The sequence below is a fragment of the Poromitra crassiceps genome (genome assembly GCF_964638095.1).
Source record: "Poromitra crassiceps genome assembly, chromosome: 3".
In the NCBI taxonomy this organism is placed as follows: Eukaryota; Metazoa; Chordata; class Actinopteri; order Beryciformes; family Melamphaidae; genus Poromitra; species Poromitra crassiceps.
Window position 1 is genome coordinate 66,564,508 of NC_139625.1, and position 27,500 is coordinate 66,592,007.

General features: G+C 41.8%; 3 protein-coding genes and 1 pseudogene across 4 annotated transcripts; all 4 read right to left on the minus strand.

Annotated features, from left to right (window-relative positions):
* Window positions 1-559: 559 nt before the first annotated feature.
* On the minus strand, window positions 560-2,648 carry LOC310774045 (large ribosomal subunit protein uL13-like; annotated as a pseudogene). The gene is made up of 5 exons (XR_014554031.1): window positions 2,593-2,648; window positions 2,237-2,338; window positions 1,553-1,625; window positions 1,262-1,321; window positions 560-808 (listed from the first exon to the last, which is right to left on the minus strand). The product of XR_014554031.1 is annotated as a large ribosomal subunit protein uL13-like (transcript).
* A 5,845-nt stretch (window positions 2,649-8,493) lies between these two features.
* On the minus strand, window positions 8,494-13,872 carry rpl13a (ribosomal protein L13a). The gene is made up of 7 exons (XM_083633640.1): window positions 13,833-13,872; window positions 13,048-13,120; window positions 11,688-11,753; window positions 11,366-11,467; window positions 10,439-10,524; window positions 10,149-10,208; window positions 8,494-8,748 (listed from the first exon to the last, which is right to left on the minus strand). Exons 1-7 carry the CDS (start codon window positions 13,851-13,853, stop codon window positions 8,539-8,541), a joined length of 618 nt encoding a protein of 205 aa, XP_083489766.1. The 5' UTR covers window positions 13,854-13,872; the 3' UTR covers window positions 8,494-8,538.
* Window positions 13,873-15,751: 1,879 nt separating this feature from the next.
* On the minus strand, window positions 15,752-17,515 carry LOC310773484 (ATPase inhibitor B, mitochondrial-like). Its single transcript, XM_083633371.1, has 3 exons — window positions 17,382-17,515; window positions 16,591-16,703; window positions 15,752-16,069 (listed from the first exon to the last, which is right to left on the minus strand). Exons 1-3 carry the CDS (start codon window positions 17,478-17,480, stop codon window positions 15,928-15,930), a joined length of 354 nt encoding a protein of 117 aa, XP_083489497.1. The 5' UTR covers window positions 17,481-17,515; the 3' UTR covers window positions 15,752-15,927.
* Window positions 17,516-18,163: 648 nt separating this feature from the next.
* On the minus strand, window positions 18,164-26,990 carry zmpste24 (zinc metallopeptidase, STE24 homolog). The gene is made up of 9 exons (XM_083632822.1): window positions 26,615-26,990; window positions 25,574-25,720; window positions 24,471-24,674; window positions 24,057-24,209; window positions 23,757-23,898; window positions 23,410-23,585; window positions 21,335-21,439; window positions 20,385-20,528; window positions 18,164-19,725 (listed from the first exon to the last, which is right to left on the minus strand). The coding sequence occupies exons 1-9, from the start codon at window positions 26,717-26,719 to the stop codon at window positions 19,501-19,503; spliced, it is 1,401 nt and encodes a 466-aa protein (XP_083488948.1). The 5' UTR covers window positions 26,720-26,990; the 3' UTR covers window positions 18,164-19,500.
* Between the last annotated feature and the right edge of the window lie 510 nt (window positions 26,991-27,500).

A 27,500-nucleotide genomic window follows, 5' to 3' on the forward strand; every position in this document is an offset into this window, starting at 1 on the left:
AGGATTTCCCCAATAGAGTACCACAGGAATGAGTCCTAAAATCTGCTTTAAACAGATGTTAGCACTTGCGGTTCCCTCGTCTCAACGTCAATGGGATTTTTGTATGGGGAATGCCTGAAATAAGGTCTGTGGTTAAGTTTAGGAAACGGCCAACTTCGTGTTCAGTACGATAATCTTCACAAGAGGACCACAAGTGTAAATTAGTTTTTAAGCATTATTTTGTACCCTTCCTTTAACATTTTAACTTGCATGAATCATGGACAAGTTGGCATCTGTGTTAGAGGCACTATGCGCAGTATGAACTGCAATGGATAGTTTCAAGTCAATTCTGTGAATACATAATTCTTTTGCCTTTTTACAGGTATTTTTCCTCATATTGTGATGCATCGTAGATTAAATTTCTTGCAATGTATCACTTATCACAGTATTGTGATAGTTATCGAGGTCCAAGTAAGCTATAATAGTGAGTTACTCAATTCCCACCTCCAAACAATGCATGCAAATTACAAATCTCAAATCAAGCGCAATTCTGCAGCCATCAGAAATGAAAAAGTCAATACATGTTCTATAAATATTTATTTTGTATCTTTATTGGCCAGGAGAAACCTGCTCAGACAAGGACTCTTTATTGTTTGAGAACATCTCTATTTTGCAATGTTGCCCTCCACCATCTTTCCTGCCAGCTTGATCTGGGTCTCTTTCTTGGTGTAGCAGAGCTTTGCATTCTTTTTTCCTCCTCAAAAAGGTGGCTGAGATAGCCTGATACTTCCAGCTGACCTCATGTGCCAGGTGAAGGAAGGAAGGCGAACTGAGAGGGAAAGGAAATTAGAATGTTTCAGTAAAACAATACTGCACATGTTCCATCCATTACAATGCAGCAACAAGCTTACATGATAATGTCACAACTATGTTTGTACTGATTTTAAACAAATGGATTGAGTTTTGCACAAGTATATTTAACATTTACAGTAAATTATTTTGAGACTTCACTAAATTAAAAGCTTCATCTTAAGGCACAACTTGTCCCTGACTCAACTCAGTAGTCAGATCCGTAAGGTTTGTCTCATCAATAGATGATCAGCTTTGGGATAAAGAGCTCATCACTGTCAAGCAAGAACTGTTGTGACAAAAGTGAAGCATTTTGACACTGCAGACGTTACGTTTATCCTCGTGCAGTGAAAGGCAAGTATCAAGTCAAGTCATTAGTTTGACAGTAAAACTTAACCAAGCTTCCTCCATGCTGTAATTCCTATAGGCTCACCTTGCGAGTGGGCTTCAGACGCACAATCTTAAGGGCGGCTGGGACAACCATGCGCTTTCTCTGTCAACAGAAACCAAAATAAGATCAAGAAGAAAACAGCAGGTCCCATTATGGAAAGGATACCATGTCTCAGATAAGAGTTTATTTTCAGCGTCAAAACTCAAAAAAGGTAGGTAAGTTAAGTTGTTACATCACAGACAGGGGTTACGAGGACATGTAAGGGCCAAACAGAATTAGCATTACGATGAATATGTTTCTTGGTCCTTTTTGGGTTGAGAGATTACTACTCACCTTGTCGTAGGGTGGTGAGATACCATTGAACACCTTCAACCTATCCCGTCCTCAGTTTTGTGAGGGAGCATGCCTGGGTTGCACAGACAAAGTTCTTGTCAGTTCAAGCATTGATTCAAAAGCGTAGCTATTGCAACTGTCAAATGTTAATTTGCCGAGGCACAACCGTATGTTCAGACTCAACTCGGTAGTCAGATCCGTAAGGTTTGTCTCATCAATAGATGATCAGCTTCGGGATAAAGAGCTCATCACTGTCAAGCAAGGAACAACTTGTGCTCGGTCAAATGAAAGGCAGGCAACTGCTGTTGTGGCAAAAGTGAAGCATTTTTACACTGGGTAATAAATGTCAATTTCTTGCTTATTCAGTGGCTCTTTTCGCCAGATAAGTAAAATACCAACCTGATGGCTAAATTTTACTGTCCCCTGTGACTATTCATGACCATCACCTAGCCACAGGATATTCTATCTGTTCTGCTCTTCCCCCTGCACCTGCTCCCTTTCCCTGCTCTCCTCCCCCACATTCCCTGCTCCCCACCTCCTCCCTTTCCCTGCTCCCCGACATCCCCTCCTCCCTTTCCCTGCTCTCTCCAATTTCTTTCAGGGAAGTGATATCTTTCAGCTACAACTGAAAGTTAGTGGAGAATATCCAATTTCTAGTGAGTCCAAATTATTCTACAATCTCACCTCTCACGGTCCTCCAGAAGATCCTGCTGGGAGCTCTGAAGTGGTACGGTCCACGAGACGGATTGGTGTTCATCCTCTTGCGCAGGAAAGCCAGGTACTTCACTGTTGAAATGATACAAAGACCATTTGAAGCATGTTACTACTAAACACTACAGCAGGTCATGGCAAAAACATTATTTCAACATATGATGCTCATGTCTCAGATGGTAGTGCATGTAAAGTATTCTCATGGTCGTTCAACTCGAATGATTTACTGTGGATAAACATCACTGACACAAAGCACACCTGCCATAGGGCACAGTGAACAGAACGTGAGGGCACAGGGGAACAGAGCTTAAATGTGACGAGAGACTCACGTTTGTTGCAGTAGAAGTTTCCAGAGATGTTGATGCCCTCACATCTCACCACTTTGTGGACTGAGGAGATAAATGGACAAAGTCAACATTTAGACAAAAGGATGGGGGGGTATTTATGATGTGTGTAATCTGTAGAGTATGGATACATTTTAACTTTTAGGCAGGAAATGTACTTGCTATAACACCACATTTGCCTCCCCCACACTCCCCTGTTCCCACTGTCCCTTGTGACTATCGCCCAGCCACAGTATATTCTACCCATTCTGCTCTGTCTTCCTCTGCTCCCTCCCCACCTCCCTTACTCTGCTCTCTCCTCCCCCACATTCCCCGTTCCCTCCCCACCTCCTACCTTTTCCTGCTCTCTCCTCCCCCACTTTCCACCACTCCCTCGCTCCCCCCACCCAGCTCTCCCCTCCCCCACATCCCCCTGTTCCCTCCCCACCCCCTCCCCCTGTTCTCTCCTCCCCCACACTCCATCCCCCTTGTTCATATGATTGTTCAATCATGTTGTTATTACTACTCTAATTGTTACTGTTGTGTCAGCTAGACATATTCTCTGTGAAGTCTTCTGAGAATTAGGGCGATACAAATAAACTTGACACTGCGAGGTTGTTATGTTTATCCTCGTGCAGTGAAAGGCAAGCATCAAGTCAAGTCATTAGTTTGACAGCAAAACTTGACCAAGCTTCCTCCATGCTGTAATTCCTATAGGCTCACCTTGCGAGTGGGCTTCAGACGCACAATCTTAAGGGCGGCTGGGACAACCATGCGCTTTCTCTGTCAACAGAAACCAAAATAAGATCAAGAAGAAAACAGCAGATCCCATTATGGAAAGGATACCATGTCTCAGATAAGAGTTTATTTTCAGCGTCAAAACTCAAAAAAGGTAGGTAAGTTAAGTTGTTACATCACAGACAGCAAGGGGTTATGAGAACATGTAAGGGCCAAACAGAATTAGCATTATGATGAATATGGCCCATGGTCCTTTTTGGGTTGAGAGATTGCTACTCACCTTGCTGTAGGGTGGTGAGATACCATTGAACACCTTCAGCCTATCCTGTCCTCAGTTTTGTGAGGGAGCATGCCTGGGTTGCACAGACAAAGTTCTTGTCAGTTCAAGCATTGATTCAAAAGCGTAGCTATTGCAACTGTCACAAATGTTCATTTGCCGAGGCACAACCGTATGTTCAGACTCAACTCAGTAGTCAGATCCGTAAGGTTTGTCTCATCAACAGATGATCAGTTTTGGGATAAAGAGCTCATCACTGTCAAGCAAGGAACAACTTGTGCTCGGTCAAATGAAAGGCAGGCATCTTGATCTTCAAACTCATAATTCAAATAAAGCCAGAGACCAATTAGACATCCAAAACCCATTTTCTCAGAATTTTAGTCCTTATATACAATGTTACAGAACAGACAGCATTCCTCAATGAAGTTCAATCTGATGGTGAATGTTTACATGAATAGGAAAAAGTGGAATACGCACATCCTGAGAATTCTTCACTGGTGTTGGAGCCAGAAAAAAAAAAAAGACTCAAAGAAAAGAAACGTCTGCACATACTGTAGTATAATGCTGCCCCGTGCTTTAATGATCCCTCCAATAACAAACCACGTTCGCCCAGGAAGGGCGGAACTTTGTTGTCGTTCAGTCGGGTAAATAACCCAACTAACTGAAAATAGCAATTTCTTTCAGGGAAGCGATATCTTTCAGCTACAACTGAATGTTAGTGGAGAATATCCAATTTCTAGTGAGTCCAAATTATTCTACAATCTCACCTCTGACGGTCCTCCAGAAGATCCTGCTGGGAGCTCTGAAGTGGTACGGTCCACGAGATGGATTGGTGGTTCATCCTTTTGCGCAGGAAAGCCAGGTACTTCACTGTTGAAATGATACAAAGACCATTTGAAGCATGTTACTACTAAACACTACAGCAGGTCATGGCAAAAACATTACTTCAACATATGATGCTCATGTCTCAGATGGTAGTGCATGTAAAGTATTCTCATGGTCGTTCAACTCGAATGATTTACTGTGGATAAACATCACTGACACAAAGCACACCTGCCATAGGGCACAGTGAACAGAACGTGAGGGCACAGGGGAACAGAGCTTAAATGTGACGAGAGACTCACGTTTGTTGCAGTAGAAGTTTCCAGAGATGTTGATGCCCTCACATCTCACCACTTTGTGGACTGAGGAGAAAAATGGACAAAGTCAACATTTTGACAAAAGGATGAGGGGGGTATTTATGATGTGTGTAATCTGTAGAGTATGGATATATTTTAACTTTTAGGCAAGAAATGTACTTGCTTTAACACCACATTTGTGTGAGCATGATGGCTGCCTCGCATATCCTGCATGCATTTGGAGCATATGAGTGGCATTAATTATATCTTTTGATCAAGTCCCCCCCCGCTACTCACTCCACCTTAACAGGGCCCCTGACCGACCAGAGTGGGTTCTAGTGCAGCGACCAGGACACATACCCCACCAGCTTCCCACCCGCAGACACAGCCAATTGTGTCTGTTGAAATGTCTGACCAAGCCAGAAGTACCACTGCCGGGAATTGAAGCTGGGTCTCTAGAGTGCTTTTACCTACAATATACATTACCCAGACGCTGTGCATTTTTTGAGTTTGAGGATTATTTTCTCTCTTTTTATAATATGGGGCATTTGTCCCAGGCAAGAGTTAACAAGTTCAGAATATGTATTACAAACACTCGTAAAGGCAATTAACTGATAATACAATGTTTTTTACTTGACCTTATACTGTATAAAATGACCTATTGTGAGCTCTAGAATAATCACAGCTTTGTTAAACTCTATAGTCTAGACCCAGAATGTCGATACATAAAATTTTATGGGATGTTTTATGGGATGTCCAGGTACATTTTCAGAAAATAGTGCTGGTCATCCAATCGTCAACACTGTCAAAATTGCACAAATCTCCAATTCTCAAAAGCTGTTACACAGCATCACCTATCCCCCACCCCCCAAGGTCTTCAGGTGGTGTTTTATTTTAACTAATGCACTTTATTATTTTAGTTAAAGTAGTCAGTGTTTCTTATTCTCTAGCCTCTGCATTTTGCTCTCAAAGTGCACCAGATTTATCATTTTTACAGTACTTTAAAATGTACACAATTTTGTCCTGGGGGGCATGCCCCCGGACACCCCTAGGGGGGCTGGGGTCCGGCATATATCAAAATCTCACTCCAGCCAGATACCCAAAGTTGGCAACCCTGCCATATCTGCAGCTTTCTAAGCAACATGTTGTGTCGGGTAAAGGGGGGTACTTGGATTCAGAGGGTATAGACTACATACCGGGCCAAGCAAGCCACCTGAGTAGATGGCCTCTGCCATCAAGCAGTGGGAAGCAGCAGAACCTGAAGAGGGCAGCAGGAGAGACAAAGAGACACTGGATATATTTTCAATACTCCAACTAGCTTTCCATCGGCATACATAGTAGCTAACGTTGACTTAATATTGACTGGTAACGCTAGTTCTCATTGACTTAAACTCATATGGTTATCATCACTGCTAATGAACAATGCAGCCAGCACGTGGGCAGAGCAGAATGTTGACACGTGGTGACGTGAAACGATTAATGTTACCGGTGTAGTGTGTGGCGCCACTTTATGATCAATGTACCTTGCCACCTTCTTCGCATATACTATAGTGCACTTCGGTATCTCAATGCAGTTCTGCATGCCCGTAAGCTAAACATTGTACACACTTGGGCGGCCCTGTAGCTAATGCTAGCTAGAGCTAACTTGCGAGGGAGGCTGCCATGATGAAGGCATGTCTACAAAGCAGGCTAGCTGCCCAACATTCTGATATCTCTTGCTTAAAATACAGGGTTAGGAGATAACGTTACACCAAGCGAAACGACTAACGATACACCAAATCCCCAGGTAAGCGATAACGTAGCAAACAAAAGAATAAAATAGCGATTCTGTCACGCACCTTATTGAACGGTCCGCCAATGTCACTTTGTCACTACAACAGCAAGTGACGCATTCACATGGTCTCTCAGTTTATGTGTGACATAATACGTTAATTAAGATTATATAAAGGAAAAAAACACTATCCTATGATGTGTCATTGGCAGTGCTTTACCAAGGCAGCAACAACCGAGAAAGAAAGAAGTCTGGAGGAGGCGTCTATTTATAGACTGCCTTTGTCATGAGACTGCAGTGCTGGATTACGATTGGTGTGTGCGACCAGCTGGGACATGACTAGAAAGAGCCTGGCTCCCGCCCACAATTGATTTTGTCACCCTACCTGGTTCCGGCCTAGAGCCCGCCCTAGACCGGATGGGCAGCGTTTCTAGCTCGTCAACTTTCACGTTAACTTGACAATTTGACCCAAGTATCAGAACGGCAAACAACAAAACAAAAGATGGACGTACCGAACGAAGTTTTTGAAGAAGTTATTTTAGAAACATTGCGGATTCACAATCTCACATCTTTTAAGCCAATACAGAAGCTTTGAATCAGACAATTAATCGAGGCAAGAGACGTCAAGCTAACGGCAACAAAGACGTTTTTTGGCGCACTGCTTTCCGGTGTTCATTCTGGTTCCGTGGTTTACGCCCCATGACAAAAAGCGGGATGAAAGGTGCCCAGACATGACTGGACTGAAGCCGTTTGGGTATGGTGCGCAATGGCAGGAACCGGAACCCGTTTACCGGATGATGTGCGCCAAATAAATCTTCCGTGTAGCTCACGTTAGATCTAGCTGTTAGCTAGAGTCTAGACTCTTATAACACGAGGTGACACATAAAGTTACATAGTTACTATGTAACTGTTTAATAGTACATAGTTACTATGTAACTTTTTAACGTTTTTTAATGTGTAGTACATAAAACAAAATGTTGATGCAAAATGGCATCGCCGCCTGTACTACACGGGGAACGATATAAATGTGGAACATGCATCCGGTTTACATGTTCCGGTATCTAGGGCGGAAAGAGCAGTTTTTCACAAGCTGCTCCAAAGACGATGGCTGCTCTCCTCTGGAAGAGCCTGGTGACGCGAGGTTACCATGACCAGCAACTGTCTTCCGTGTCCTGCACTGATACAAGGCAAAAATATAAACGAAACACTTTTGTTTTGACTTTTTCTATGGCTACACACAAAAGGCTTACCTCTCTAAAATTTTGCTCACACGTTTAAATCAGCATGATTATTGTACAGGTTGTGTTGCTGCTTGTATATATATTTTTTATTATTACAGTGCATGAGTTTGTGGTGCACTCTTTAAAGCAACTTATTTTTTACAGAAGCGGCTGGGCACATGGTTTTGGGTGAGTCAATGGGCGGCAGCTGCTTAGACACGCACTATAAGCGTTCTTACTGTCACCTAATATTAAACATGATCTTCATGGCAAGATCTGGTTTGCAGTCTGCATTGTCAAAAGCACTGGTTGTTTGCCATGCTAATGCATGCATACCATTACACTTAACTTTATTTCTAATTAAATGCAATTCACAAGCATCAGCAGGTCCCAATCATTTTCATGGAGAAAATTTCTCAACTTCTGTGACTTTTAAAGGATCCATAATAGAATGCGTGAGACAGTAACTGAATTAACAGACATCTTTACTACAACAGCTAGAGAACAAAGTTGGCCGTTATGTTAGTTACATGGAAAGTTATCCATGAAAATTACATTTAATAAAATCCTTAAACTTTAGGAGAATTTGTGGACATTTGTCTATTTTCCACAACTTTTCTAGGCCTGGAAAACAAGATTTTGGAATCCCATGACTTTCCCAGGTTTCCCATGACCATGGGAAGAGGAATGAAAAAGCCAGCAATTCACTTTCTATAATAATTTCTTTATCTTCATCGGCCAGGAGAAACAGGAACTGCATCAGGAATGAAAAGGCCAATACACTTTCTATAAACATTTCCATTTCTTTATTGGCCAGGAGAAACCAGCTCAAACAAGAACACCGTATTGTTTCAGAACGTCTGTGTATTTGGCAATCTTGCCCTCCACGTTCTTTTCTGCCAGCTTGGTCAGCTTGATCTGGGTCTTCTTCTTGGTGTAGCGGAGCTTTGCCTTCTCTTTTCTCTTCTCCTCAAGTGTGGCTGTGATAGCCTGATACTTCCAGCCGACCTCATGTGCCAGGCGCCCAAGGAGGGCGAACTGAGAAGTAGAGGAAATCAAAGTGAGAATGTTTCAGTAAAACAATAAAGCACGTTCCATCCTTTACAAGGGCTTCACAATGCAGCAACAAGCTTAGATTGGTCAGGGTACAAACATGGTTGTACCAATAGACAGGTTTCTTGTATACAAACAGTGGGTGCGCGCGCATCACAGGGACAGAGGATGATGAGAAACGCATCGAGCTGATCGCCCATTGGTTCAACACAGGTGCATCACAAACCCACAGTGAAGTGTAGAAACTTCAATTTTATATATATTCCAAGCTGTCACTCTACATTTTACATAAATACCACCTGTAATGCCTACATTAACAATAAAATAAGTAATCTGAAGGGCTGGGTCATTTGAGCAGTTGAGTGTGGGTGGAGCTAATGCATCTTTTAATTTGTTTACAAACCGCTGTTAAACAAAACTGTACAAGAAGAAAAGCAGCAGTGAGTGTTCCGTCGGGAGTGTGACTTGTTGACGCCTCACCTGACTGCGCTCGGCTGCTCTCGTCTGCTTTCCAGGCGAGGCGGCAGTCAACTCAAACGAGTGTGTGGAGCATACAGTCTAAGGTGTGGAGCGGCTTTCTACCCTGGTGATGCGCGCGCATCTATGTGATGACGTTGCACAGAAACCCGTCTATAGAGAGGCAAAGTGGAACGTCACTTCCTGCTTCAGCACTGTACCAGAGATTTTCATCCGCCATTTATTTTCCCATAGACATTTCCTAAAATGCTTATAAAATAGTTTTACTTTGTCAAACCAAATGGTTCAGCTAACGATATAATCGGGAGAGACCATATAACATCTCACTCTGACCAAAATTAAAAAAAAAAAAAAAAAAAAAATTACGTTTTGGTCCCAGTGAAATGTTATGCAATCTCTCCTGTTTCTAGATATATCTGTACCGTTTGGTTTGAACCAGTAAAACTATTTTTATACGCATTTTACAAAATATGTATGGGAAAATAAATGGCGGATGAAAATCTCTGGTACAGTGCTGAAGCAGGAAGTAGGCGGTCACTTTGCCTCTATATGTCCAGGCTGGTTTTAGACTATTAAAAGTTGATATGTTTTGGATAAGGCTATTTAACATTTACAGTAAGTTATTTGAGAGGCTTCACTCAATTAAAAGCTTCATCTTAAGGCACAACTTGTCCCTGACTCAACTCAGTAGTCAGATCCGTAAGGTTTGTCTCATCAATAGATGATCAGCTTCAGGATAAAGAGCTCATCACAGTCAAGAAGAACTGTTGTGACAAAAGTGAAGCATTTTGACACTGCAGACGTTACGTTTATCCTCGTGCAGTGAAAGGCAAGTATCAAGTCAAGTCATTAGTTTGACAGCAAAACTTAACCAAGCTTCCTCCATGCTGTAATTCCTATAGGCTCACCTTGCGAGTGGGCTTCAGACGCACAATCTTAAGGGCGGCTGGGACAACCATGCGCTTTCTCTGTCAACAGAAACCAAAATAAGATCAAGAAGAAAACAGCAGATCCCATTATGGAAAGGATACCATGTCTCAGATAGAGTTTATTTTCAGCGTCAAAACTCAAAAAAGGTAGGTAAGTTAAGTTGTTACATCACAGACAACAAGGGGTTATGAGGACATTTAAGGGACAGAATTAGCATTATGATGAATATGTCCCTTGGTCCTTTTTGGGTTGAGAGATTACTACTCACCTTGTCGTAGGGTGGTGGGATACCATCGAACACCTTCAGCCTATCCAGGGCAGCCTGTCCTCTCTTTGTTTTGTGAGGGAGCATGCCTGGGTTGCAGAGTTATTGTCAGTTCAAGGTCAAGCATTGATTCAACAGCATAAATATTGCAACTGTCACAAATGTTCATTTGCTGAGGCACAACCGTATGTTCAGACTCAACTCAGTAGTCAGATCCGTAAGGTTTGTCTCATCAACAGATGATCAGTTTCGGGATAAAGAGCTCATCATTGTCAAGCAAGGAACAACTTGTGCTCGCTCAAATGAAAGGCAGGCATCTTGTTTATTTTTTTCAAACTCATGATTCAAATAAAGTCAGAGACCAATTTGACATCCAAAACCCATTTACTCAGAATGTTAGTCCTTATATATCAGTGATACTCAACTTGCGGCCCGGGGGCCAGATGTGGCCCGCGATAGGGTGCAGAGTGGCCCCCTGACTATTATCTAATTCACAATGAAAAACTTGACGTTAAATAAAGTTTGACTGAACTCCAGCTAAATTGTCAAATATCGCCACCAGCTTGCCGCCCAGGCACTTATAAGTGGCCCCCGAGCAAAGCAAGTGGAGTATCCCTGCCTTATATAATGTTACAAAACAGACAGCATTCCTCAATGAAGTTCAATCTGATGGTGAATGTGATGGTGATGGTGAATGTGAACATGCAGCCTTATTTTGTTCTACACCAACTGAGTAACCTAAATGGTACAATCTTAGAATTAAGAGTGATAGTGATTTTCTCAGTCAATGGAAAAGCTTCACCTTTTAATCCACCTAGTAGCTGTACCATAAAACAGGCATTTCTTTAAGGGAAGTGATATCTTTCAGCTACAACTGAATGTTAGTGGAGGATATCCAATTTCTAGAGTCCAATTACTCTACAAACTCACCTCTGACGGTCCTCCAGAAGATCCTGCTGGGAGCTCTGAAGTGGTACGGTCCACGAGACGGATTGGTGTTCATCCTCTTGCGCAGGAAAGCCAGGTACTTCACTGTTGAAATGATACAAAGACCATTTGAAGCATGTTACTACTAAACACTACAGCAGGTCATGGCAAAAACATTACTTCAACATATGATGCTCATGTCTCAGATGGTAGTGCATGTAAAGTATTCTCATGGTCCTTCAACTCGAATGATTTACTGTGGATAAACATCACTGACACAAAGCATGTCTGCCATAGGACACTGTACACTAAATTGATGACTCACATTTGTTGCGGTAGAAGTTTCCAGAGATATTGATGCCCTCACATCTCACCACTACGACTTTGTGGCCTGAGAAGAAAAATTTATACAATCTCAGCATTTTGACCTGGGGTGGACAACAACAAAACCTTGATACTTGTGATGTTCTGCAATCCGTCTCAGATGGTAGTGCATGTTGAGTTTTCTCATGGTCGTTAAACTCAAGCAAGGCAGGTTATGTATCATCATTGACAGTTTGAGGCAATACTGCAGATTTAAACACTGCACAATATAAACAGCTAAACTCATGTTCGCAGGAGCACTGGACATGCTTTATTGAGAACACTGTACTACTAGGGAGGGGTATCGTCTGGATTTTATCGAAACCGGTTCCGGTGCTGGTTATCGATATACTTATCGATACTAATCTCCATAATTTGGTGCAAAAAAATACACACATGACGTGAAAAGATGCGAAATAGATTCAACAGTTATTTTGTTATTACTTACAAGTTAAATTCCTGAGAAGGCTTATTTCACCGCTGTGAATATAATTTATTAAACCTAGGCCACGTGTGGTAGAAATAAGCCATTACATATATTTTTAATTAGAGCCCTTTGACCAGAGAAACAGCTGTAGTTTTCCCCATGTCACTCTTAAGAGGGAATCATACTACAACACCCAGAATACATTGTGCATGTCAATGAAACTCGACACTCAGTAATGGTGCAATGCATCTCATTACTTGGGCATATTTTCATTTACAAAAAGTTTTCTTCATCGAGTCTGGATAAATCACACCCGTTTTCAAAGGATGATTAAACAAACCAGCCCGATGGCGTTACGTTGAGTTTGTGGACCAACTTTATCTGCTGAATGGATGTTCAGGATGTAGCGTTAGCTACAAGCTAACATAACGTTAGAGGTAAAGTGAACACAGTTGCAGTTCTCTATTCAGAGTTTGCAAAGTGAAGTCCACATAATATTCTGTGACTGTCAGAAAATGGGTCATTCAGCAAAGCACTGACGTTAGTGCAACTCGAGGCGGATATTTCTTTGTGAATCATCACAGGGCAGTCACTTCAGACTTGTGTGATTCTGCAACGCGATGCCTCCTAGCATAAAACGAGTTTTCTTCCAAATACTGATCTTTTAAATATTTTAAACAAGCGTAGTGACAGGAGTGTAAACACACAACATCAAAAAGTGCCCCAAACATTTTGTAACCCCCCCCCCCCCCCCACAGGTCATACACAGCCATTATATCTTGCATGATTAAGACTTTCATATTTTACAGTCAAGTTAAGTTATTCTTTATTTATCCCCATGGGGAAATTCATCCTCTGCATTCTATGCTTCCATATGATATAAATGCATACATACCGAGCAGAACCTGTTTAGCCACGATGGCAGCAAGCCTCCCAAGTAGGTGGCCCCTGCCATCAAGCAGCAGAACCTGAAGGCAGCAGAGAAGAACATAGGCACCGTTAACATTATGATTATGAGTCCAACGTTAGCTTTCCATTGACATAAGCTTCATATATTGACTGGTAGCCCTTTTCAGAATGCTTGTATATTCAGCTGAATATAGAAGAGTTCTGAAACGGGCTAGCGTTAATTGACTGGTAGCTCTCTGTCTTTAAACTCATACTTGCTATCACTGCTAATGAACAACCATTTTATTTGACCTTACATTATACCGATACACACTTAAGCCTCTGTGCTTTATGACAGTACAGAGGCAAGTGTCCGGCATAAGTTACGTTATCAGGGAGGCATGGCGACACGTGTTAACGTGGAGCGAATAGCATTCAACTGTGATGCCAGATCGTGGTGAGGCTATATTGGCATCATCTTCGCATACAACTTAGTTAAATCAAAAAGGAAGACAAAACTTTAAACATGACTTGGCCTGTAGCTAACGCTAGCTAGCTAAAGACGTTGACTCGCAAGGGAGGCTGCCATGAAGGCATGTCTACCAAGCTCAGGCTAGCTGTCTAACGTGATGATATCCCGGACTAAAAATATACGTTTACGAGATACTTAGAGAGAAAAAACGACGACACCAAGTTGTACTATAATAATAGTCACCGGGTTAGCAGTAAAAATGAGGTTTAGCTTTCACTATGAAGAAAATAAGAAGATTGTGAGCGCCCGGTGTAACGCACCTTATTGAAACGGTCCGCCATTACAGCAAAAAGAAAGATAGACGGGGTTTCCCGGTGTAATAGGCAGGGGTTTGGACGGAAATGACGACAGCTCCGATGGGCACGTGGAGAAAAAAAAGACAAGGGGAGAGCGTTGACTGGACTGCGCCTCCAGAATGTTGCTCAAGGATACTTCAGCAGCACCCCCCGCCCCCCCCCAAAAAAGACACCCAGCCTGCTGTATCTGGATTGTGAATTATCACATTCTCACCCTGCCTGTATTGTGTTATCTATAGGCTATATATTTAATTAAAAGTTGATGGATAAAAACATTGCCATGGTTTTTATATATGCATATAGCCCACCACAGTGTGTTCGTCAGTTTCTGTTGTATGTTTAGAGGGAGTAGCCTACACTGTAATTATAATTTTATCTGATACATTTATAAGGACATGGGAATCTGCTGCATATGCTTCATTTAATATTCTATGTGTAGGCTATGACATGTCAGAGCCCCCCCCCCTACATGGATTTTTTTGGGGGGCTGGACAATATGGTTGAAATCAATATCACAATGACACACACACACACACACACACACACACTATATCGATATGGCCCACATACGTGAAATCATGTTAATCATGTTTGTTATTGTGTCTATATAATGTTGAGTAGGCTATGATTCAAGATTCAAGATTCAAGATTTTTATTGTCACTTCGTAGTAGCCTACAAGTATCACGTGTGAAATTCTTGTGCTGTGGACTCCGTTTACAACATAGTAGCCTACTACAAATATAACAGGGCATATGAGTGCAAAAACAACAAGAGACACAACAAGCAATAAGGCAGGAGTAGAGTGATAAGAGACAGTGGCATATTCACTGCACATAGGTGCACATGTCATGTGCATACTTTAGACCTAGGCTACTTAAACATTTTAAATTCGACGTATTTGACTTACAGGTGCAAATAGCATAATACCTAATTAAACATACAATTAAACATTAGACATAGATAATGGTAGCAGCTACAGTGCGGTACAGTACAGCTACTACACTATTTGTGTATGTTAAGGAGTCTCGTGGCCTGTGGGAAGAAACTGTCTCTCAAGCGATTTGTGCGTGCTTTTGGGACCCTGTATCTCCTCCCTGAGGGTAACAGGGAGAACAGGCTGTTGTGGGGATGGTTTGTGTCTTTGATGATCTGTATGCACTTTATCTTGGCACTATGGACATTTTCCAGTACTTTCCAGTACTCTTTTGTATGTCTTTAGTATTGCTGTTGTGACTTTGCACTATGTGAAGGTTGGTCACCAACGACTAGTTGTTGTCCTTCTAGTCCACTGTATTCAGGTCACCTCCCTCCCCCTTATTGTACTGTATGTCTATGTACTTTGTATGTAGGCTATTGTTTCTTGCTGCAAAACTATTGCCCTTCAGGGACATAATAAAGTTGAAGTTAATAAAATGTATGTCCATCTTGAACTGAATGTAGTTTGGTGTGATGTCAAACTAAACTGAAATTTTCCCATATTCCTACCATACATCATTTTGTCAGTTTCTACATACAACTTGCTTGTTCTCATCAGTTCAGACAGCAGAATTGTGCATCTTGATATCCCCAAATCACCATATCATCACAATATAATCCCACTGAAAGACAATAAACCATAACATTGAATGATCATCCGGCAGCAGCCCTATAGCTTCATGTTGCTGTAATGACTTCAGGTAGTCAGAGACTGAGAACTGAGTCTAGACTTCAGGTAGCATCAATCATTGCCACTGACATGACACATTTATTTATGCATCGTGCAAGAAGAGAAGTTGATTTTTTACCATATGAACATTCTTTTCTCTAAATTAGTCTTGCAAAATACAGTACACCTACCACACACAATCTAAAGCTGTAGGGCCTGTTACTAAGCATGCAAGAGCAACAACAACGTTAATCATTTTATGACAAATGTTTTAATAACTTTCAAGCATTTACAGTACACACATCCATGGCTGGCCTGGTGAGACAGTAGTGCATGCAGCAATCGGAGTGATTACTAAAAGGTATATTTGGCAACGGCGATGAGAATCACTGGAACGTTTTGGGAAGCTTTGTTCAGTCATCATGCTTCAGCTTTCTGATCTTTCCCTTGTGGCGGTCAATTTCGCGCTGCAGGCGCTCAACCTCCTTCTTGTGGTGGTCGATCTCCTCTTGGTGGTGCTGCTTGAGTGCAGCCAGCTGCTCCTGCTCCTTACGCCTGGAGTTGAAGATAAAGGAGAGGATGGGCCATGAGAAAAAGAGGGAAGAGCAAAAGGTCAAGGAGAGAAGGGAGAAGATTGTATGGAAAGATCAGGAGGAAACCATGGTGTCACAAGTGTTGGCATTGTAGTCAGGGTTCCAGCACACATAGGGTCTATTTCCGCAGACCCTATATGTTGTTGATTTGACTTGATTTTGGTTGGTATGATATGATGCATACTGACAGCAGCTGGGTAATAAGAGCATCCCTCTATCTGAACATTATTCTTTACATCAACAACTGTGGACTCAAAGTGGGTCTACAACAACATAAACCTGAACCACAACATTTTCCATACTTTTCCAGATATGTTTTTCAAATTCCCAAACTATTCCAAGACCTGGAAATTATCAGATTCGTTTTTAATGCTTTTCCAGACTTTCCAAACCTGCATAGAAACACTGTAGTGTTTGTCTGATTGGACAGTTAATGCTGTGAATCCACAATTCATTGGTGCAAAAGAGAACAACAATACATACTTGAAGTACATCTCCTCCTCAGCAGCCTGCTTCTTTCCCATGGCTCCACCTGCCTCTCTGATGGAGCCTCCACCTCCACCTCCTTTCCCTGCACCTTTACCCAGCTCCCCCAGCTGGGACAGGGAGGCAAGGGAGGCAAGGGAGGCAAGGGAGGCAAGGGAGGCAGGGGGGGGGGGGGGGGGGGGGTCAGTACAAAGGAGGACAAAAAAGTTTGTAAGCAATACATAAGATCCTCCTGCTCATGGGAATCACATTCTTTATTCTGGAGACTACAAATTTCATATCAACCCGTTGGTCCATTTTCTTACTGGGCCTGGTTATCAAGACTTGGCCATGTGACGTTCAGCCAATCTGACGTCAAAGTAGATAGAGCCAATTGCAAAAAGGGAATGGACCCTGTAAAAGTCAAGTTTATTCTGAAGGTCAAGTATCAGTTTATTTCACAGAGGCAAAAAGGATGTCTTTGTGTTTACATACGTGCCAGCAGGTGTTTGGAACAGACTAGAAGTTGTCTAACAATGCAAACGCTTGCTGAGAGGGAAACCTACACGTATTTGTTATCAATAGTAGGGCTGAAATTATTTTCCTGGCAGGTGACTTTTCCCAGCTAATTCCTCATTAAGAATGTATTTGTCTGCTGCGTCGACTAACGTTAGTTTAGCTTCACTACACATTTCTCTGACCTAAAAGCAGGTTGTCAATTAGGCACAATCACCATGGTTTAAATTTACAGTAATGGCAACTAGAGAAACCGTAAAGTGTCGTGGATTTTCGATCTATTTTAACGTTACCTGGTCGGACATTCTCAACTGTGAGGTGACAAAACTCCTGACGTGAGGCCTCAAAAATCTCGCCATATTTACCCCAAAATCGAAAAACAACACTGACATGGAAGGGTGCCCTTGTCCACAAAAATACACCACACTGGACCGCGCCATTATCCGATTAGGGGAGACCTCCCCTAATCAGATGAGCTTCGCGTTTGTTTAATTAAGAACCAAGCAAGCAAAACATGACAATGTATTATCAATGGCGTTTTCAAACGGAGTTTTTATATGTAATATTTGATGTGAGATGAAGATTAAGTAATTAGCCCAATGAAATAAGTGTCAATATCCTGTAGGCTACATTTGCGTAATGGTATGGTCTCAAAAACGGACAACGTGCTCTACGTAGTACGTATAGACTTCTGACCCCACGTTGAACGTGGTGCATGATGCATAGAGAACATTTTGGACATTTGCCATAATGTTGAAAAAGTTATTGAGGTCTCGAGGTCTGACAGGCTAATTCAAGATCATGAAGATTATTTTGCTATTTGAATGAGTCCGAACAAGAAAATAACATATTGCATTGTGGCTGCCATAAAGATACAAATCATGTAGGCTAGGTAGCTATATTATTGAAATACACAATTAAACCTCTATACCCTACATTTCGATTTTATATTATTTAGCCATGCTCTGTGTTGCAATGTAGATAGTTTGTCTATTCTTCTCCCCAAATAAATGTATGAAAACAAACATTTCACTGATTTCATAAATAAAACTACCAAATAGTAAGAAAGCTGCTTTGAAGTCTTTTATTCAATGCTGCAAAGAATGGGATGCTCCCCTCTTCTAAACAATGTTCTAAACCAAACACTGACTTGTGAGGTGAAAGGAACTTCGCAGACCCTCTCCCCCTGCCTCAAGTACCACATAAATACTTTGCTTGCCAGTCAACTTTGAGCTAACACAGGCCCAAAACCAAGAGAAGAAACTAAATAACACATTGTCAACTTAAAATTTCAATTTTCCACCACAATTCACTTCATATGCCACTATATGCTATTCATCAAAGTTACATATGTACAGGTATGGTTGGACACTTATTCACAAGCAAGTGCATTAGAAAAAGTTAAACAAGACATCCCCAACCCATGTAAAAAAATGAAAATCCAAAATCTAATCTCATTTTAAATGATAATTTCTGCACTGTTTTCATAAGAACAGTGTCCACTATCTGGCCAAAGTCAGAGATAGTTAGAGGCACTCAAATGTTGACACCACAAGCATCTACTTTGTTCCATCTGCCAGACTTGGATTTGAATTCAACATTTACTATATTGCCTAGAGAGGCACTGCCAAATAAGCAAAAGCTGCACTTCTGGGCCAACTCAACAAATTCCAGCCTGTGTACCTGCAAAAGCATTGTCACAAGTGCATAAGAAAAGGGCCGACTACTTTGCACGTCTTGTTTTGACCACCAATAAAACCCACAGTATACTATAGCTTAAATTAATCACTTACACACTGTTCCTAAAAAAAGAAATCACATAATTGTGATCATCACAAGAACATGTATACTCAGGTATGCATAATAATTTAGGTTTTATAAGTGACAAATTGTTATGGGTATGTTTCCTTTCTAGAATCAAATATAAGAAGTAATCATAATCAAATAAAACCAGTTAAGAAATAAAAGCATCACGAAAAACATAACTATCATTTTAAATCTTTGCAAAATGTGCCCTGACCACAGCATTTCTTTACACACACACACACACACTGACCAGATGTACTGCTCTCAGCAAGTGCATATTTGGCGTCTCTGTATTTGCATTAGAAAGAGCAGAGACTTCACTTCAGGCTCAGGAGGAATTTTGAGGCTGCCTTTGTGCTGATCTGTTTTGGTTTTTTGTTTGAAGCAAAGTTCTAAGCAAAAGGGAACCGTATGGAAAGCATGGCCATCTGAAGGATCAAGTAAAAGAAGATAATAAAACAAGAAGGGGGAACAGATAGGTAGAAAAAAGACCAGAGTGTGCGTCACAGGGCCAGGAGCGGTCCATGGTGTGCGTCACAGGGCCAGGAGCGGTCTGCGGAGGCCCTTGGGAGGAGGCAGCGGGCGCCACTCCCCCTTCCGGCCCCGTCAGTCCTGCTTGACGCTGCCCAGTGCTCTGAGGCGCTCCAGGAGGGGAGGGTGGGAGTAGTGCCACATGGAGAACAACCAGTCAGCCACAGGGAAGCCCAAGTTGTCCTTGTTGAGCTTGATGAGGGCGGAGTAGAGCTCAGAGGCTTTGCCCATGCCTCGTGCAAAGGCATCTGCCTGGAACTCAAACCTGCGACTCAGGACTGTCAGACAGAAGGACAAGAGCTGCAAAGAGAAAGTATGAAGAATAAGAACACAATTAACAAATGTTTAACAAGGTTACAGGAACTCACTGTCAGTTATGGCTTGAAAGGAAAAAGGAAAGGATTTTCACAAATATCATGGATGCTAGCTCATGACTTTGGCTGTCAGTGTACATGGACTATTTGTTGGAGTTTTACACTGATAGGGATTAGATGAGGAAGGAAGGAATGAAGGTTATGTGACACTGAATTGCACACCGGACAACATACTGTATGCATTGAACAACAGTCTAGGCCTGAAATAATAGTAAAATGAAAAATATAGGCAAACAACTCAATAATGTCTGTGAAAGAGCTGTTGCACACCTAAAAAAACTTTAAATCAGGTGCGTAGGATGGAAAATGAACTAAAAGTAGAGAAAATCCCGCATGACACTGACCTTACTGGTAAACTCTTTATTAGAAGATATATAGGGAAACAACGTTTCGGTACTAGCCCTTCATCAGGTTTTAAAGGTTATGTGACACTGAATTGCACACCGGACAACATACTGTATGCATTGAACAACAGTCTAGGCCTGAAATAATAGTAAAATGAAAAATATAGGCAAACAACTCAATAAGACTTGTATTATCCTCTAAATATGGTTACTATGTATATCTATGGAATCCCATAGTCACCTCATTGTAAGGGGAGAAGATGAACTGGAAGATGATCATCAAGCCTATTAATGTGGGCTGGCTGTCATAGAAGCCAAACGCTTGGAACAGCTCCTTCCGTCCAATCAGAACAGCAAAGAGGAAGAAGCACAGGAAGGAATTCATCTGTAGAGAAAACAGAGAAAATGCACACCTCATTAGCATAATATTACCTCACATTTGTATACACATATAGTGTGTGCGTTATAACTGCTTTTGACTAATGCTTTGTGGCTGGCTGCAATTTGATTATGGGTAATAATTGGTGCAATTGTTAAATGAGAAAAATCATCAGCAAGACAATGGACAGACAGAAAACTAGAACGACCGCACCGTGGATATATGCCTCCGTCAACAAGTGAGCAGTCGACATCCATGTCTGTCGAGACTTTGACGTTTGAGCCAAATGTGAAGAAATTTCATCAAGGTGTTACTGAGATGACCACCAAAATCTAAGCAGTTCATCCTTGAGTCCAAGTGGACGTTTGAGGCAAATTAGAAGAAATTCTGTCCAGGCATTCCTGAGATATGGCGTTAACGAGCTTGGAAATGGGGTTCATGAGGCCACAGTGATGTTGAACTTTGACCTTTAACCACCAAAATGTAATCAGTTCATCCTTGAGTCCAAGTGGACGTTTGAAGCTAATTTGATGAAATTCCGTGAAGGCATTCCTGAGATATCACGTTAACGAACTTGGGAATGGCGTTCGTGAGGTCACAGTGACCTTGAACTTTGACCACCAAAATGTAATCAGTTCATCCTTGAGTCCAAGTCGACGTTTGAGGCAAATTTGATAAAATTCCATGAAGGCGTTCCTCAGATATCGCGCTAACGAACATTGGACAGACAACCCAAATCCATAATGCCTCCAGCCTGGCTATCGCCGACGGAGGCATTAAGAGGCTACAGTGAGAAAATTCATAAAATCCACCTGACTGATGACTATATTCTTGACTGTGTGGCCAAGCTTCCAGTGGCCGAGCTCATGACCCAGAACTGCCAGGATCTCTGGGTTGTTGCAGCCTTGCTTCTTGTTCTGGACAGATTCATGAGAGAACATCAGTGGTGAAGAAAACACAAACTAAACAAGTATAGTACATCAGTTCAGTCATAACCTTACAAGGCAGCTGGATTTGCGCGAGATCATGATCACACGACAAATCCATCTGGCCACACTGCAATTTATTTGGTTCAATCCAAACCACCAGTGGTTCGCACCAATCAGCATCCTATAAGGCAGCTATGATCGGGCTTTGGTGTGACGCCAACGAGAGGGAGCCCGTGATAGACAGATGGTTCATCCAATCACCTGCCAGGTATCTTTTGAAAGTACCTGCCCTTTGAAACTGTTTCCCAGCGACTCGTTCCCAGATGGTTATGTGGAAACAAACATCTGGCAACATCAGGTTATATCAGTCAGGCATAGGGCTGCAGCTATCGATTATTTTAGTAATCGAGTATTCTACAGATTATTCCATTGATTAATTGGATAATAAATACTTTTGCTTTATTAAAGAGCAATAATAAATATATATATATTTTTTTAAATCTCCGGTAGCCTATAGTCCACACAGCTGGGTGAATGGACTTGTACATATCGATGCTACAGTGTAATCATTGATGTTTGTATGCAGATGTATGTAATCTTAGTAATACTGTTCAGCCGACAGCCAATATTAATTAAGCAGACTGAATTTAACTGAAAGAGAAATACATATTATATCACTAAAAGAGAAGTGTGTGTGTGTGTGTGTGTGGGGGGGGGGGGGGCGTGTGCAGGGGTTCAGGCTGAAATGAACGTAGCAGAAGTGGAAATGTTAAACTCCGGCGGTCAAACATGGAACAAAACAGGACAACCAACAGTCTGACTAAGGGTCCACAACTCAAAGATAATCAGTTTACTGTCATAGAAGACTAAAGAAACCAGAAAACATTCACATTTAAGAAGCCGGAATGAGATAATTTTAGTTTTTGCTTTTTCCTTAAAAATGTGTCTAAACGATTAGAAAAATAGTTGATTAATTTGATTTTAATAGAATAATTGATTAATGGTTACAGCTCTACTCATATGAACTACTTGCTATCCTGTGATATGAGATGCTGAGGAAGGATGCAGGATGACCCAGTGGGTCCTACGATCCATGCATCCTGCTGAAGTGTCCTTAACAAGGTCCTAGGATCCCTGCATCTGCCATGCATCCTGCTCAAGTGTCCTTGAGCAGAACACTGAAGCCTTCCCTGCTCAATACAAGTCACTCAGAACAGGAGCATCTGCCAAATGCTCAAAATGCAAATGATGTGAATAATTTTTTTTGCTATAACCCGCCTCCACCTCATAGGCTAGAGGTCCTCAAGAAAGGCAGATGAGTTAAATGTCATCCCTGAATATTTGTTTTAGTGTTTGCTGTATCAGGATTCGCACACTCTTTTGTACACCAAAGTCAACGACATTTCAATGACTCAAAGGGCCCTATCGTCGCAAAAGCGGTAATTTAGAGTTTGCGCTCGTTTAACGCTGCTCGCAATGCAAATTGGGCGCATTTGTATTCTCCCTGCCGCGCTATTACCTCCATGCCTGTTATAATTGTACTGGACATGCATGGGGTAGGCCTGCCACATGCCAAACCAGGCGTTTCTGCGCAGAATGCGGGGCAAAGATGGCATTCTATCTCCTATCGTCAGCATGCGCGCATGTGGTGGAAATGAGCCATTATTTTACTCATGATCTCCTCAAGTCAAGAAATCATAGTAAAATAATTAATTTTTTTGCTGCTACATCAAAGAAAATATCCATCAGGTTTTCCTTAAGACGTGGAGTGTAGATCCTAGGACAAAGGTCCAGAAAGCCGAGGCATATTGACGAATTTGGTTGCTATCATGTATTTTTAAGGCAATCCGTTCATTTTCTACAACTTTTAAGACCGTGATTTAATTTTCTCAAATCAACAAACTGAGAAGGCACTGCCATAAGGACTGCCCTGAACAATGTGCTATAAATTGTTTCACCTTGGGCTTGGATGTGGACTCGCTGGCTGTATCGTCGGCATCTTCCTGCTCAGGCTGTGGCTCTCCAGATTTATTGAGAGGAGAGTAGTCCTCCAGCAGAGTGTCAAACAGCACAATGCGCTTGTTCTTGAAGAACCCATAGAAGTAGGCGTTGCTGTGTGACGAACGCTTGGAACCTGGGGAAATGACACATTTTAAGACATAATATATTGGATTAGATAAAAGCCGACCTGTAGGCATTGAACTAATAATGGCAACATGTCAACCTATAAGATGAAATGTTAATGATCAGTTATAGGCATGTACCTCTATTTATTAACATGCTGGGTTTATTGTTAATACTTTACCTTCTACTACATAAACCTTGGTGAGGGGGAAGCTAATAGACTTGGCCATAGTCTCAATCTCTGTCTTCAACTCTCCCTCTGGTAATGGAGTGAATTTGTCAAACAGGGGAGCAATATAGTCAGCATAGATGGTTACAAGCACCTGAGGGGACAGGAGAATACATTGTATTATAACTAATTTGTAGTAGCAAACAACAAGCTTGAGTATAAATAGAGTGACCAACATAATACTATTCCAGCATTATCTCTGTGTTCACTGGAACAGCTACATCAAAAAGGTAAGGTAAGTGTAGCACTAACCAGAGAAACGCACAGGGTGAAGAGCCAGGCATAGATGAAGAAGTAGTCTCCACCAATCTTGATGATGCAGAGCAGCAGTGAGGTCACAGGCAGCAGGATACACTGGGTCACAACAAACTTCTTTACAGCATCCTTAAGGAAGAACCCCAGCGTCTATGTGGGAGAGAGGGTCAGTAATGTGTATGTATTTGCTGTATGTGTAACGCAGTAACAGTGTCCTTGGGTTTTTACATTATTTTTATTTAACCTTGAATTATTTATACAGGGGTAAGGCCCTTGAGAGCACACTCACAATTAAAAAAAAAACATTTACAGAGGTTGCAGAATTACAAACAGACAGATATAGACAAACAATCAAAACAAGAAGATAAAAGTACATTAAGATGTAAATGACAGCTGTTCCGACAAGCGTACCTGCTGATTAAAGCCGTGCTTCTCCTCAATTACAAATGTGTTGTAAATACTCCAGGGAAGGCCAGTAAAGGCACTGAACAGAGTGGCAAGGGTCAGAAACACGAGGGCCTGCAAGATCTCATACTCTGGACCAAATCCAAAGCGAGCCGTCACAGAACCAGCCACGCTCCACAGAAAGGGGATTCCACCCAGGAGCAGGATCAGCTACAAAGACAAGAAAAGGTTTAAGTATATACATGATGATGTTCTATGGGCTGTTGCCGTACAACACAATTATCAAAGGAAGATGTTTTGACTATGTCCATTCAACACTACAGATGATGATACAATGCTCCAGACACTCGCTCACACTTAGTCAATCATGCATCAATGCAAGTTTGCTCATTTTAAAATGTATTAAAGTTTGACTGGAATATTTTGTTAGTCATGACAAAGTTACAACTACAATGCTTAATACAAATAATTTCCCTCCACATATGCCTCTCTGGAGGGAATTTCACATCTGTTCTGCATCTGGCAAGCAGGAGACCTGAGGCGAAGACAGTGCTCTTTGTCGGCATGTTCTACCTAAATAGGAAAAAGTAGCAGATGAGTGTCCTCAATCTTGTTTTGGGCACCTACAAAGCATACAAACTCTGTTGGCTTGTGCCATGGCAATGCAGAGCAGGCGTACTGACCAAGTAAGTGTGATCATCATGGCCTAAGTCCTGAACCATCAAACCAGTAGAGCACAGTTTGATACAAGATAAAAAAGAGAGGTAGCTGTCCAATATGGTTGCAGGGAGTTCCTCAGGTGTTGAAGGCAGCAAAAAGAGAAGACATCCGAGGCACTCTGAGTTATATTAAAAATCCTTTATTCTACAGGGATACCAACGCGTTTCGACTCAAAGAGTCTTCATCAGGGTAATGGAGCACAGTTTGACTTGGTTCTCAGCTCTGGTCTGTAATCATGGCTGTGTTACAGGGTTGGCTTAGCTGGCTGGACACTTTTACACTGATGAGCAACCCACCTACTGTACATGCTGGGTTGCTATTACACCGGTGTGAAAGAGGTATATCAACTTCTAAATGATCTATGTGTTTCAAGTGTCTCGTTGTCTTACCGTCCCTTCAGTCTCAGAGTAGAGTCCAGACCAAAAGCTGAAGTTGCTCTTATCCAGCTGATAAAGACGCGACTTCTCAAATGTTTCAGTATCCATGATCTTCCCTAGCTCCTGTGGCACATGTGTAGTTGACCTGTATATCCTTCTCTGCATAGTGGAGAGAGATCAGCACAATGTTACATCTTAATTAATTTACAATAGACAAATAAAGCACTAGAACAGGGAGTTGAGCATACCATATATTTAGTCAAAAACCAAGAACAGGGAAATTGGTATGCTGGCGTATGGCATGCATACATACATCTTGCATTGCATGTGGGCTCTGTCTGCGATTTCTGTCCCGGAAGTGATGTCACTCAACTGGAAGTGATGTCATCAGTGATGTCACTTGTGCAATTGTGCATTGTGACTTTGCATCACTGATGACATCACAATTTATCTTATGACATCACTGATGATGTCACAGTCTTTGATAAATTGTGATGTCATCAGTGATGCAAAGTTGTGACATCATCAGTGGTGTCATAAGAGCAAGTGAGCCCACACAGCGATCGAGCTGCCAAGCCTATGAATTAGCTGAACCTAGGAAATACAAGTGGGCACTGTTTGTTTCAATTTTTGTCCCGTCATCAGTGTGACATCATTCTTGACCAAAACCATCTTATGACATGACTGATGATGTCATAGGCACTGATGTCATAGGCATCTAGTGTACACACACACACACACACACACACACACACACACACACACATATATATACATTTACATACATAATGTGTATGTATGTATGTATGTATGTATGTGTGATAGTGATAAATAATGACACATTTTAATACGGTAATAGCCTTTTGGTTCGTTTGGTTAAAATCTCCTTAGCGTTGTCAAGACTAGTATCTTTTTAACTTTGGGACCACTGTCCATCATATTAATCAAACTGTCGAAGATCATTTAATTAATTTCGTTTAGCGTTTATTTCCCTTCAAGATAACCCATTTCAAAGCAGTAACGTTAATTTACAAAGTTTGATTGTGAACTTACCTGTCTGTAAGCAAGGTATGCCTCCCACAGATAGACGGCCCATGAAAATCCCAGCACAGCATAAAATATCTGTTTTTCAACTGGGAGGTCAAATATAGTTTCCATCGTCTTTTCTCTGTTCTTGGTCTATGTTATTCAAGCTGCGTTGACTAGCTTGGCAAGCTAACGCTAGCTAAGATAGTTTGACGCTAACGTTAGCAGCTACTAGCTCCTGCTCTGCTCACAAACAAACAGACAAGACTTTAAGTTGAATGAAGGGGAAATTGTTTCCACTCTAAAACTACAAGATACTAACGTTAGCTAAAATGCTAACTCAGAAACATCTGCTTCCAGTTTCCATTCCCAGGGCTTTCACTCCATCTCCATTCATGCGAACTCTGTGAGCTGTGAGTCTGTCCAGAGACCTTTAATATGGATAGACACCCCAACTTCCAGTCACTTCCTGTATCTGTGCCGCGGAGATTTCGCCACTGTCACGCCCCCTTAGGAGACTGGTCAGCCAATGAAGTTTCGTACAATTGACAGACAGCCAATCACAAGCCGAGAACCACGTCCATTTAGGAGACCGGAAAAATCAAATGTCTTACAATTGGCGGAGCCTGGAGTGAGGTAGTCTAGTATCACGTGGTCGGACAGTGGGGTGGGGTGTCTCTAATATTAAAGGTATCTGGCTTGTCCGTGAAGGGTACCAACTAAAATCTGCCGTTAATGAAACAAGTGCAATGACTTTTGTTCCGCAGCAGACTTTTGTTCCGCAGCAGATCTTTTCTTTTGTAGGGTAACTATTTATAGAATGTTCGGATTACACTTTTAGTTTGGAGGGATGTGAGAAAATACTTAAATATTTCTAAATGTATTTCTCTTTGGTCCCCTATTGCTTTCAACC

Coding starts and splice junctions, on each gene's coding strand:
- rpl13a (XM_083633640.1), bottom strand. CDS start 13,853: ATGGCGGACCGTTTCAATAAG. Junction 10,525..11,365: donor CTTCTGGAGGACCGTCAGAG/GTGAGTTTGTAG, acceptor TCTGCAACCCAG/GCATGCTCCCTCACAAAACA. Junction 10,209..10,438: donor TCCCACCACCCTACGACAAG/GTGAGTAGTAAT, acceptor TTCTGTTGACAG/AGAAAGCGCATGGTTGTCCC.
- LOC310773484 (XM_083633371.1), bottom strand. CDS start 17,480: ATGTCAGTGTTGTTTTTCGATTTTGGGGTAAATATGGCGAGATTTTTG. Junction 16,704..17,381: donor AGTTGAGAATGTCCGACCAG/GTAACGTTAAAA, acceptor TCCCTGTCCCAG/CTGGGGGAGCTGGGTAAAGG. Junction 16,070..16,590: donor GAGGAGGAGATGTACTTCAA/GTATGTATTGTT, acceptor CTTCAACTCCAG/GCGTAAGGAGCAGGAGCAGC.
- zmpste24 (XM_083632822.1), bottom strand. CDS start 26,719: ATGGAAACTATATTTGACCTCCCAGTTGAAAAACAGATATTTTATGCT. Junction 25,721..26,614: donor CATACCTTGCTTACAGACAG/GTAAGTTCACAA, acceptor TCCACTATGCAG/AGAAGGATATACAGGTCAAC. Junction 23,586..23,756: donor CAAGGTTTATGTAGTAGAAG/GTAAAGTATTAA, acceptor TCATTTCCCCAG/GTTCCAAGCGTTCGTCACAC.